This window comes from Mustela erminea, chromosome 4 (assembly GCF_009829155.1).
Source record: "Mustela erminea isolate mMusErm1 chromosome 4, mMusErm1.Pri, whole genome shotgun sequence".
NCBI lineage: Eukaryota > Metazoa > Chordata > Mammalia > Carnivora > Mustelidae > Mustela > Mustela erminea.
In genome coordinates, this window is record NC_045617.1 from 25248141 (window position 1) to 25261485 (window position 13345).

The 13345-nt window shown below is 43.2% G+C and overlaps 1 protein-coding gene across 3 annotated transcripts in view; it reads left to right on the forward strand.

The window, feature by feature from the left end:
- Positions 1-13345, forward strand: part of RTN4IP1 (reticulon 4 interacting protein 1) — a 50230-nt gene that overhangs the window by 29166 nt on the left and 7719 nt on the right. For all 3 annotated transcript variants that reach the window (XM_032338915.1, XM_032338914.1, XM_032338913.1), the window contains exons 6-8: positions 3809-3945; positions 8419-8602; positions 12432-12524. In XM_032338915.1, the coding sequence (XP_032194806.1) occupies positions 3809-3945; positions 8419-8602; positions 12432-12524 (414 nt within the window). The remainder of the gene's footprint in view (positions 1-3808; positions 3946-8418; positions 8603-12431; positions 12525-13345) is intronic.

Genomic DNA, 13345 nt, shown 5'->3' on the forward strand with positions numbered 1-13345 from the left:
GCCTCTATAACTGAGAAATACATTTCTACTTATAAGCTACCTAGTCTGTGGTATTTTGTTAGAGCAGCCCAGACTAAGACACCCAGGCCTAGTCCAGAGACTGAGCAAATGTAGTTTAATGAATAACTAAATGGAAGAAAAGAAAAGGAGGGAGAGTGGGAGGAAAAGAAAAACACCAAATACTCTTGGTTAGAGTGTAAATTGGTACAAGCACTTAGGGAAATCATTTAGTATCATCTACTAAATCTGAATATGAATTGCCCTAGGGCAACCCAACAATTCCACTTTTATGAATATACCCTACAATGATTTGTACAGTTACATGCATGTTCACCAAGAGATATGTACCAGATTTAGAGATCTCATCCACCAGAGGAAACAACTCACATGTTTATCAACAGTGAAACGGACAGGTAAACTGTGGTCTATCTTACGCTAGACTATTACACAGTCATGAAAACTATAGTGGCACACAGTGAGGTACGTGAATCTCATGAGCAGAATATTAGTGAAAGAAGTCACACAGCCTATATGATTCTATTCAGTGACATTCAAGAACAGGTGAAACTAAACGATAGGGTTTAAAGATGCCTACCTAGGGAGTAAAACTCTTTAAAAAGTGGGGGAACAGCAAAAAGGGGCATGTAATAGTCCAGATGGTGGTATTACTTCTAAAGGAGTGAGGGAACTATGATTGGGAAGGGGAAAGCAAGAATGCTTAGGAGTATGGCGTGTGGTCTAGTTCCTAATCTAGAGCGATGCTTAGAATACTGTTTGCTTTGTAATAACGTTTATATTCCATGCACTGTTCTGTATGCGTTACATTTCACGACAAAAATAGTTTAATACAGTAAAAACAGAAAAAGGAAAATATCAAGGTTGTATCTAACACAAAGTTATTATGAGAGGGCGCCTGCGTGGCTCAGTTGGTCAAGCGTCTGTGTTCAGCTCAGGTCATGATCCCAGGGTCCTCAGATGGAGTCCCACGTTGGCCTCCCGGCTCAGCGGGGAGTCTGCATCTCTCTCTGCCCACTTCCTGGTCATGCACGTGCTCGCTCACTCTCTCTCGTGCTTGCAACAATAAATAAATCGGTAAAAGAAAAAGTTATGAGAATGAAGATTAGAAAGACATATCTAGAGATTGCAGCAAGTCAGAAAACATGCCCACAAGACAGATCAAATGTAACTCACAATTTTTAATTGCTTTTTTAAGTTGGCTCTACGCCCAGTGTGGGTTTTGAACTCACACCCCTGAGATTAAGAGTTGCATCCTTTACTGTGCCAGCCAGGCACCCCCAAATGTAACCTACAATTTCAAAACAAGTTAAAAAATTAAAAGTATACAAGACTTTTAGAGAATCTTAGGGGGGTAAAAGTAAAACAAATAATAGAAAATAAAACATAGAAAGTAAAACAAATTAAAAATCTTGGGGGGGGAAGTAAACAAAAATATTTATCAGTGTAGACTAAACCAGAAGGAATTCAATAGCAAATTAACAGGATACATAATGCTGCCCTAAATAGAAATATATGTATAAATAGGAAAAATTTTAAATTATAAAAGAAACCAAGAAAAAACCAATTCAAGAGGAAGTGCCAAATATTGAAGTTAGGAAAGAAGGTTGATTTATGGGTAGTAGGCTCTGAAGACGAAAACCAAAACAAGGGAATAGAATAAACACTAAAATCTATAATTCAAAAAAATTCCCTATCTTCCTGAAATTAAGTGATTTGAAACTACGTATTAGGTGACCACAGTACTTATCTAGGAGCATGGACCTAGATAGAGCAATATCAAGGAAAACCCTAGTTAGTAAAATTAACTGGCTTTCAAAGAAAAAGAAAAAGGGGCTCCTGGGTGGCTCAGTTGGTTGAGTATCTCTGCTCAGGTTTGGATCTCAGGTTCGTGAGATCGAGTCCCATATTGGGCTCTACATGGGATGTGGAGCCTACTTAAAAAAGAAAGAAAAAAAAAATCCTTGGGATACCTTTAAAAAAAAATTGTGTGACTTAGAAGTAAAATTAGATTAGCATCAGACTTTTTGACTGCAGTGCTGTAAGGCTGGGGGGGAAATGGAGTAACCTATTTAAGACATTCAAGCAAGAGTATACTAAGACTATATTAATTTTATATATGTAACAAAACTGGTGCACTGTTAATAACTTGTGAGAACTCGGGGAATATGTTCTCCTTTTCTGAGAAACGTACTAGAGCTGACAACCCAAATGACTGGAGAGAGATCACACTAAGGGCTGGTGGTAAATGTTAAATGTAAATTTTTCTGTAGAACTAAAACCAAGGACTTAAAGTACATTGTATAACAGCCTATTCTCTGACGAGGTTAAATACAGCACAACTGTTTATTAAAAGCAGAGGAAAACTGGGAGAGCATGTATTAAAGTTCTAATGCTTTCATTAATCAGCTCCGTTGTATTAATAGTAATAATGATGTTAGTATTATTTAGAGGCTATTCTGTGTGTTATATACAATAGGACAGATGGATATTTATAGCATATTTTAATTCTGTCGTCCCCTGTGTCTTTGACAGTCAGGATTTTAGGTGTGGAAGGAAAGAGATACAGAGGTAATAGAAAAGAAGTCAAGGAAAAACTTTGTAGTCTTACATTTGAATTGGAAGTATCAATATGAACTAGAGATACTCTGTGTAGAGCTATCTCTTGATAGATCATTGCTCACTAAAAGAATGCAGGACTTCTTGGAGAAATGGCAGATTCTAGATCTAGGGCACAAAATGTACAAAAATGAGCCTAGAATACATTAAGTAGGAAGAAAACTATCAAAGACTAACTGGAGTCATGTCGGAGAGACTTAGGAGCCAACTTGAAGAAACTCTCAAAGACGTGACAATTTGAGCTTCAGTAGTAGTAATACAAAGAACTAAAGCCCTTCAAATACATTTAAAGCCACGAGTTCATATTTTTTTTTTTTTAAAAAAGGTTACTTTTGGGGACACCTGGATGGCTCAGTCAGTTAAGCGTCTGTCTTTGACTCAGGTCATGATCCCAGCATGTTGGGATCGAGTCCCACGTTGGGCTCTTTGCTCAGCGTAGAGCCTATTTATCCCTATATCCCTCCCTCCACTCATGCACTTTCTCTGAAAAATAAATAAAAACCGAAAAAAGAAAAAGTCACTTTTGGAAAATGATAGGGAACCAATTTATGTTATTAATTGGTAAAGGGGAAACAGTTATTCATCTTGCCTTTCGATGTGAATTGTACACCTGAATAAGCAAAATAATGTATGAGGAGAGTTTTTATAAAAATATTGAAAAAATACTTTTTTATAAAAGTATTGAAAAAAATTAGACTATCACTGTTTTGCAACCCCCATTAAACAGCTGCTAAGATCTTAAGAGCAGTGACCAGACTTTACATGCCCCCTGCGATTTTGCTGGACCATATCCATAGTCTTGTAAAAAAATTGAAACAGGAAACACAGGGAACAAAGCAACCTGTGGAATTGCCCCCTGAGTGTGCAGTCGGAAATCCCAGACTCGGGGAAACTCTCCGTGGCCTGGATTCTTCCACAATGAAATTACAGGAAAGTAAAGGGCTAGAAGAGGAGCGTACCGTTTAAAGAGAGACTTAAAAGACCTCTTATTTTTATTCTTGGTGAACCAAAGTCATCATTTTTACTGGGTCTGACAGGTGGCTTGCTGTAGTTCTTGTTAAGACAAAGCACTTGGGGTTCTCTAGAGATGAGTCTGAAAAACATACACATGGGTGCCAGCTATTTTTTAAAACACATAGTCGGTTTTTCTACCCCCTCCCTTTTTTTTGGACAGGTCATGAAAGCATGGGGTGCTCACGTGACAGCAGTTTGCTCTCAGGATGCCAGTGAACTTGTAAGGAAGCTCGGGGCAGATGATGTAGTTGATTACAAATCCGGAAGTGTGGAAGAGCAGTTGAAGTCTTTAAAACCGTATGTATTGGGGCGCCTGGGTGGCTCAGTGGGTTGGGCCTCTGCCTTCGGCTCAGGTCATGATCCCAGGGGCCTGGGATCGAGTCCCGCATGGGGCTCTCTGCTCAGCAGGGAGCCTGCTTCTCCTCATCTCTCTCTCTGTCTGTCTCTCTGCCTATTTGTGATCTCTCTCTCTGTCAAATAAATAAATAAAATCTTTAAAAAAAAACCAAAACGTATGTATTAGGACAGTGTTCACCTTGGGAAGTGGGAACAAGGACAGTTGATCATGCAAGCCTGAACGGTTTGCTGATTTTGTAATCACATCGGGATCTTAGGAAAGAATCAATAAAAATACCCCAAAAAGAGTCATTTGGGGTGGTTTCCATTTGAATTCCAGATGTTCATATAGCACCGTGACATGATGTGGTGTGTCCTGAGGAAACTATGCTGCTAAGCATAGTTCTAAGCATAGTTCTAAGCTATCTTACTGTTTACCTGTAAGAGGTCTGAAGACAGAACTGGAAGTTGTGGTCTGTTTGGTGGCATCTTTCACCACAGGAGCAAATAGAGAGCAGTGCGTGAAAATACTTGATTAGCACTGAACATTTTTCTGTTTGTGTTTGGGCTTCACAAGGGCATCAAAGAAACCAAGGCAGTAGAAATATTGGTAATCCGAGCCCTGCGGATGTTGTCAGTGCATCCGAATGCCCGGCTGTGGTTTGGTTTGTACAAACAGGAGCAGACTCCGCGATTCAGACCCTGTTGGTTCTGACTGTGCTTTGGGCAGAAGTAGGGAGGGCTCGTGTTCATCTTGTCTTTGTCTAGCCAGGATCACACTGCGGCTCAGGATGCTACTGAGCAGTGTTTGGAAAGATGTTTGATTGCTGCTTTTTCAACGGTTTTCCCCCTTTCTCTGTTCATTTTCAGAAGGCAGTTATTCTTGTCCACTTTGACTAGAAGCTTACAGTTGACCCATGAATAGCATGGGGGTTAGAGGCACTGACCGCCACACAGGTGAAAATCTGCATATAACTTTTGACTTTCCTAACACTTAATTATTAAATTAAGTGTTAAATTAACCAGAAACCTTACCAATAACATAATCAGTCAATTAACATGTATTTTATATACTATATATATATATATTCTCTGCTGCATTGTTAGAATAAAGTAAGCTAGAGAAAAGGTTACTAAAGGTTACTAAGAAAATCTAAGGAAGAGAAAATACATTTACAATATATGTTGTATTTATTGGAAAAAATTCTGGTTATAAGTGGTCCTGTGCAGTTCGAACCTGTTAATGGGTCAATGGTATTTTCCTGGGTTTAAAAAAAAAGGAGAGAAAACAGAGGGGATCCCCTCCCTGGACACTACCTAGCCTTTCTTAGCCAGCAGTACCCACTCCCAACAGTGGGATGGCCGTGCAGCCCCGAGGAGCCAGCAAATCCCAGTTCCTTCAGCTCTGCCAGGCAGGCTTCAAACATGCCGTACAGCTGCGGTGCTGAACAAGACAGGACACCACCCCCCCGCCCCCGCCCCCGCTCCCAACCAGCCCTTCCATGGGGCTTCCATTCTAGTCAGGGAGGTATCAGTGGTAAGTGCTTTCAAGAACACTAATAGAGGGAAAGAGTGAAAAAAATGATTGGGAGAGGATGTTTGAAAAAGAGGGCTTTAAGGGGCACCTGGGTGCCTCAGTTAAGCATCTGCCTTGGGCTCAGGTGATGATCCCAGGGTCCTGGGATTGAGTCCCGCACTGGGCTCTTGGCTCAGTGGGAGCCTGCTTCTTCCTCTGCCTGCCCTTCTCTCTTTCTCTCTCCTTCTCTCTCTGACAAATAAATAAAATCCTTAAAAAGAGGGGGGCATTTAAGAAGGCCTCTAGGGCATTGGAGCAGAGCAAGCCAGGAGAATGGGATTTTTTCAGGGGGGATCCCCTACTGTATCCGTCCACCTGTAACAGTGTAGTAACATATTCTGGGTGCTTAGTAAGCATTTGTTCAATGCATGATTGAGGGAATCTAGGAGAGGAGCACTTGTTCAGGTCGAGATAACAGCAAATACAAAGCCCCTGGGAACACGGAGGGACTGAGGAGTCCTCCATCCCTTACAGAGATGTCTACAGCTGCTTCCTGCCTGTGCGTGCGGGACCCCATCTCTCCGGGCCTCTGCCATCTGCCTTCTAGAGTGGAGTTTCAGCTCGTCTCCTGTCTTCTGCTACTTCTAGGAATAGCAGCATGAGACTGAGGCGGAGGCCAACGCATTTCCCTCTATGTACTTTAAGTTCTGTGTGTGTCTGGAATGTGTCCCTGGAGAACGGAGACCCTGACCGGTGGAAACGGGTGCATACTCACGCTGGCCCCCAGAAGTAGGCTCTGGTCTGCCCCTCTGCCTCTCTCGTGGTCTTGCTGCTTTTGCTCGCTCTGTTCTGGTAGGGGCATCTCTCTAGCTTGCAGATGCCAGCCTGTTAACTTTTACTTGGTTTTGACCACTTTGGTTACAGTTGACATTTGTAACCTTTGTCTGAAGTTTGGCCTCGGAGTCCACCAAGAATACACTCATTTCTCCTTTTAAATAACGGCTTTTTAGATTTGAATCTTAGACTGTTAACAAAAGGAAAGGGCTCTGAGACACTTAGGTCCAACTCAATCATGTCATCGCTGAGACACTAAGGGACAGAGGACTCAGGAGTTTCTGCATGCTCAAGGTCACACCACTTTTAAGCGTCAGTGGGAGAGCCGAGTCTACGGCCTGTGTCTGGACTTCCCTTTCAATCAGTGCCTGTTCTAGAATACCAGGCTGCCTGTACGTTTTATTTAAATTAAGTATCGGGGCGCCTGGGTGGCTCAGTGGGTTAAAGCCTCTGCCTTCGGCTCAGGTCATGATCCCAGGGTCCTGGGATTGAGCCCGGCATCGGGCTCTCTGCTCAGCGGGGAGCCTGCTTCCTCCTCTCCCTCTGCCTGCTTCTCTGCCTACTTGTGATCTCTATCTGTCAAATAAATAAATAAAATCTTTAAAAAAAGAAATAAATTAAGTATCATCACGTTTGTTTATTCAAAACTTGCAAATGAAATGGAAACTTAAACTCATGAAAATAATTTTCTGTTCTTTTTTAATGAAGAGAGTAGTCATTGAGTAAAGTCATTCTCCTTTCCTTCAGTTTTTACTTGTTTTTCTTCATTTTTGTTCCATGAAAGGCAGGCTCAAGATCCACAAATTTGGCTGAAGCTGATTTTAGATGTTTGACTTCATCCAGATGAATTAGGAAGGGAAAAAGGATTTACCAGAACGGAATCCACGTACTAATTTACTTAACTGATAAGCATACATTTTCTTCCTCCCTTCCTTCCTTCCTTCTTTCCTTAAGATTTTACTGTTTTTTTAGAGAGAGTGCACAAGCAGGGGTTTGGCAGAGGGATAGGCAGAGGGAGAAGCAGACTCCCCAATGAGCAGGGAAGCCCGAATTGGGGCTTGATCCCAGGACCCTGGGATCATGACCTGACCCAAAGGCAGACGTTTAACTGACTGAGCCATTTAGGCATCCTAAGCACACATTTTCTGAGTAGATATTTGTTTACAAAAATATTTAAACGCATTCTTGGGTTTTATCCCCTCCAAGTGAAATGCAGTGATTACAGCAAGTTCAGATTAGCTTTAAGGAGTTGTGTGTCTCAGTTCCTCAGTTCATAGGACTGGGTTTTGAGGGCATGTTAGAACACAATTGAAGACTGAGAGCAGATTGTTAATTTGTCTTTATGTTGTCCTGATGCCCTACGTGAAGCCAAAAAGTAGGAGTAAATTCCAGATGAAGAGGATGCTTCTATGGAGGGAATAAAAGCAAATCATTCTGTGGGTGAAAAGCTTTTATACTTTATTTCAAGTATTCAAGTGCACTAAAGGATACTTTGACTTGCATTGAATGGATAGCTTTGCAATTTTCCATAAAGCTTAGGTCAGGGTTTCTCGACCTTGTCAAGCTTGGTTTCTGAACCGTGGACATTGTGGATTAGATAATTTTTGTTGTGAGGAGCTGTTCTGTGCATTCTGTGTATAAACACCATCCCTGGCCTCTGGGTGCCAGGAGTCCCTTCCCACCACCTCCCCCAATTGGGACAACTAGAAATGCCTCCGGACATTGCCCAATATGTCCCCTGGGGACCAAAATTGCCTTCGGTTGAGAACCACTTGTTGAAGTCATCCTTAAAGAACTAGAAAAATGATATAATTTTATGACAAAAAAACTAGTCACGTTTTATTTAGTTTGGAGAAAAGCCAGAATGGGTAAGTGTGGGTGCCCTTTTCTCCTTCATCAACGCAAGTTGTGTGTCGTACCCCCCCCCCCCCCACCCGCTGCTGGATGGCATGGGGCAGCATGGTTTGTGAGCGGTCATTGAAATATACCCGATCGCTGACTGGCGATGGAAAGGAAGGGGGGCATTAGGACCGTATGTAAAGACGGATGAGGATGTTTTGATTTGATTTTTCTTTGATCTCCAGGTTTGATTTCATTCTTGATAATGTCGGTGGATCCACTGAAACATGGGCTTTAAATTTTCTCAAGAAATGGTCAGGAGCCACATATGTGACTCTGGTGACCCCTTTTCTCCTGAACATGGACCGACTGGGCATCGCAGACGGCATGCTGCAGACAGGAGTCACCGTGGGTTCTAAGGCATTGAAGGTAGGGAGGAGAGTCCTGGTTGGTGAGAGCAAGCGGTGCCTCCTGCTTCTGGAAACTGGTTTCCCCCTAGCCAGTTTCTTCTGTCGTGGAGCAGCATGGCACAGTGGCTGCAGTATGGGTTCTGGAGTTGCACACTGACCAAATTCAAATTCTGGTCTCCATTTAGTAGCTGTGTAACTTGCAAGTTACTTCGTGTCACTAAGCCCTGATGTCTTTACCTCCAAGATGACACTAATAGGTGTCATCTTGGAGGTAGGGTATCTTCCTTATTGCGTGTGGTAGGATTAAATGAGGTAATCCATGTAAAGAATTTAGTCTGTCTGGTGCATAAAACTTATTAAATATTCAGCTTTATTATTAGCAGTCACCTGTCTTGATTCCATCTGATCCATCTCTGCTTCTTTCTGCCTCTACCTGGTGGTCTTCACTCTCTTTTACCAGTCTTAACACATACAGGCTCTTGTGTGTGAGTGTGGAGGCTTTATTAAGACCAGGTAGAGCCAGCTGTGTTCGTGGTAGCCGCATTGGGATGCGCCAGTAATTTCTAGCCCGGGTCCTCCAGACCTGTAGAGGTCCGTGGGCATTTTTTTGAATTTCAGAAACTGAAAGGAAATTGTGTTCTTACTTTATTAAGACCACAAAGGCAAATAGAACCATCATGCTTTTTCTAGTATTATATCAACTTGTCCTAACACTGGACTTCCCTTTGTGAATCAGACACTTGAGCTGTTGATGGCATTCTGGGTGTTTCTGAGACTCAGTCAGTCTGCCTGACTCTGCTGGCTGCGGCCCCTGTTACCAGAGCTAGAAGGAGCTCCATCCCGCAGCCGGACAAAGGCAGTGTGTGGTGGGCCTGGAGGACGAGCTCACAGCAGCCACGGCCGCAAGGACGACAGCAGAGCCTGAGCGCGCGCTCTAACACCAGAGCCTGTTGTCCTTGCGGTGGGGACAGGCTTAGATCGTTTAACGTTATCCACTCTTGGCAATTCTAGATCATCGGCTTGAAATCTGTATTAGCGTTGAAACGGTGTAAGTGATAGGCAAAAAAAAAAAATAAATAAATTCTATTTTTTAAAAAATTAGACAAAATTTTTCAGAGTCAGGGAAAAGACCTGGAAGTTTCCTCAGTGGGTAAAAAGGTTGTGAGTCATTATGCCAAGCTAACCAACACCTGCTGATCTGTATGTCTGGAACGAACCACTCGGTGACTACCTTCAGCATCTTCTTTATTCTAGAAATTAACTTGGGGACCTTTTTGAGGGTGAAATTTAGGACTTTGGCCTCTTGAATTGCATGGACTAACTAAATACTTAAAGGGCTGTGACAGTGGAGACCACCGCGCCATTCTTAGGAATGGTGTGTGTCGCTAGAGGTGAACAAACCAGGCCCTGTACTCGAGGTTCTTGATTTTCATCTGATTTTGGCGGCAACCGGAAGCAGTGGCCACAGGGCTCTTTGGTGCGGAGAAAGGCTGCTTAGCTGTCCTTTGTCTCTTCTTTCTCTTTTCAGAAAGCCCAGGCTTCCAAATATAAGTTTAACTTTTCTTTAAGATTTCATAGTTTGTACTTCAGTGAGACCTCTTACAAGTTAACCTTCTGAGTTGTCCTCTGAGAGTAAAACAGGCATCTTCTCTTTCCTCCTACTTGAAAGAGGATAGTGGTAATCTCATGTGAAAACCTTTTAAGTAGTTTCTGATGTCTTTCTGAGAATGTGCACAGTTTAAAGCCTCATTGTAATGCTCCAGACTCCCGCCTGCTTTGGTTTACTTTCTCCTGTAATGGCCTGGAAAAAATACACAGGCCCTTTAGAGCACAGTATAAAAATTCTGCTGTTGCCGACCAAAAAGTTTCACTTTACAGGGCAACACGCTATAAAGAATTATAGACATGGCATTTTTGACCATTGCTGTTCTTTTCTTTAAAACCCTAAACAGTTACCAGAATGTTTTAATTGTCTGAGGCCAGGCCTTAGGGAGAAGTACACGGACAGGTCTTTTGTGATTGTAATTATTCGGGCCTGCTGTTCGCTTGGGTTGCCTCACTGCCTTCAAATGGTACTTTTTTTCCTTTTGTTTTTTAATTTCATTTGCCCAGAGCAGTGCTCCCCAACCTCTTTCTTGCTGTGACACCCATAGAAAATTGTTCACTTGAATAGAGGTTGAGGCTGTTTTGGGCTGAGAGCGATCTCCGGAGACTTCTGCCAGCCCAGGCTCTGTGTTGCTACCCTGTGGGCTGAGGGGACTCAACCTCCTGACACCTAATCTAGGGTACGATTGGCTCTCTTTGCAGCTGTGGTCCTGCCATAATTATTAATGATGACTCCTCTAACTCTCAGAATTATTCCAGGATAGATAATAATAAATTGCACGGTCACTCATCCAAACCAGTAAGCCCATTCCTGGTACAACCATTGCAAAGTTCTGCCCAGAGAGCAGCTTGGTTATGTCTGTCTTCCTACGATCTGAAACTCAGATTTGGTGCCCCAGCCTTTCCTCAATAAAGTTTGTTTCCATCACTAGATATTTATTTATTTATTTATTTTAAAAGATTTTATTTATTTATTTGACAGAGATCACAAGTAGGCAGAGAGAGAGGAAGGGAAGCAGGCTCCCCGCTGAGCAGAGAGCCTGATGCAGAGCTCCATCCCAGGACCCTGAGATCATGACCTGAGCGGAAGGCAGAGGCTTTAACCCACTGAGCCACCCAGGCGCCCCTAGATAAGTATTTATTGAATAATAAATATAAATATTTATACAGGTGATACTTTCTATGCATCAGGCACTTTGCATTCATTCTCATTTACTTCTTCCAACAACCCCGTGAGCAAGGTAGTGGTCTCACCATTCTTTAGGCCAGGAAACTGGCTGAAAGAGGCAGCTTGACCTAAAAACACAGCTGTTGAGCGCTGAACTAGAGTAGCAAGGGAGTTCCCTTGCACTTGACTGCTCAGTGCACCTCACGCTGAGGGATTGTGAGACAGGCAGGTGCAGGGAGGGAGGCCGCGTGGTTCTGGCAAACCCCATGCCTCTGGATAGCCCCCATGTGGTGAAGGTGAGTCGGGCAGGTCATGGAGGTATGTATCCTGGAGAACCTCAGTTCAGTTGTTCCTTTGATAATGGCCTGGCCTACTTTTGACAGAAAGACTAACAACTGAAAGTGGGTATGGCAGTAAAGTGGTCATGAGCCCTCTTGTAGAAGATTTTTGCTTATTTTTATCTGGAGACCTTTGTCCCATAATAGATTCGGTGATGTGGGAGTTCGTTATACCTGTAGGGGGAAGACCCAACCATGATGCGAAAGGAATTTTACACTTTGTTTTACCCTTAAAGCCACTCTATTCCAGAAAAAAAAAAAAAAATCTGTGATCAGATTTCTTGTCTAAGATCATATTTTGGTGCCTTACTGCCCCCTAAGCAGACTTGAGGTAGGTTTAAAAGCTCTTCTCTGGTGCCTCCGAGCTTCATTTAAACCCTAGGAGAGAATGCTGAGAGGTCTTAGCCTCTAATTTCTCCGAGGGAAGGAATTGAGTGTGTAAGACTATTGAGACACTCATTTTAAGGACAGCTTTCCTGTGCTGACTTGCTTGTCATTCACAATTTGGTAAAAAAAAAAAAAAGCCTGTGTTCACGTGAATATATCTTTGTTTATTTATGAGTGTCCCCTCTGTCGGTCACTGGGCTGAGGTATTGGGAATAGAACTCATTGTTTCATAATGAGGAGGAAATTGGTTTGTCTGTCTTAATCACCCAGAAAATACTTTCACCTAAATTTGCATTCCATGAGATTTTATCCTTTTTTGTATTTGATGTGTTTTCTTTTCTTCTTTTTAGCATTTCTGGCAAGGAGTCCATTATCGCTGGGCCTTTTTCATGGCCAGCGGCGTGTATCTAGACGACATCGCGAAACTGGTGGATGAGGGAAAGGTAAGTGCGGGTGCTCGGATTGCTGGAGCAGCCGTTGGAGGCTTGGCCACCCGCCCACCAAGCCTAGTCCGCGGGAGCTCTCTGGGGGCAGGTGTGGTCCATGCACATGCTGTTGTCCATGGCTAAGTTTAAGTGCTGTATTTTGGTTCTGTCTCCATGGGAATCCTAGTCCTAGACGGCTACATCTGAAAAAGCCCACACCATCTGGTTCAGCCCTCTTAGTTTATAGGCAAAGGGGCAGGTCCAGAGAGCTAATGTGATTTTCTGAAACACACTTAGACGGTTCACAGAGCTGGCATTTACTGCTGGGCTGCTGATATTTTGGTAATGATCCTGAAAAGAAGGCACCACCAAGGTAATGTCTGCACAGAGGTCCAGACACACTTGTGAGTTAACAGAACTGCTCCGGAGCATCTAGAGTTCAAGGGTAAAGCTGCTCTGGAGGGAACCAGATTTCCAGAGGAGCCCGGTGAACAAATACTCTGGAATCTCAACTCACACAGTACTGCACGAGGACTCAGGTCCCCAGGTTTCCTGTTCACCAGCTAGTGTAACCCACTCGGAGGGCAGATAATGGTACATCTGAGGTCTGTCAGAGAGGGTCACTGCGTGGGATGTCGGAGAGGCTCTTGGAGATCTTGGTGGGGCCCACTGGTCGGTATTTCTGACGGCTCACGTCTGTCCTGCATGTACTCTGTGGGGAAAGGACTGCTACTTGTAGTTGGATCGTCCATTTTGGCTGTCAGAAGGCCTTTCAGACCATTGTTTAGTTTGGTTTTTCATGGTCTTAACAGCCCTGACATTCTCTCTCTGGAAGAATA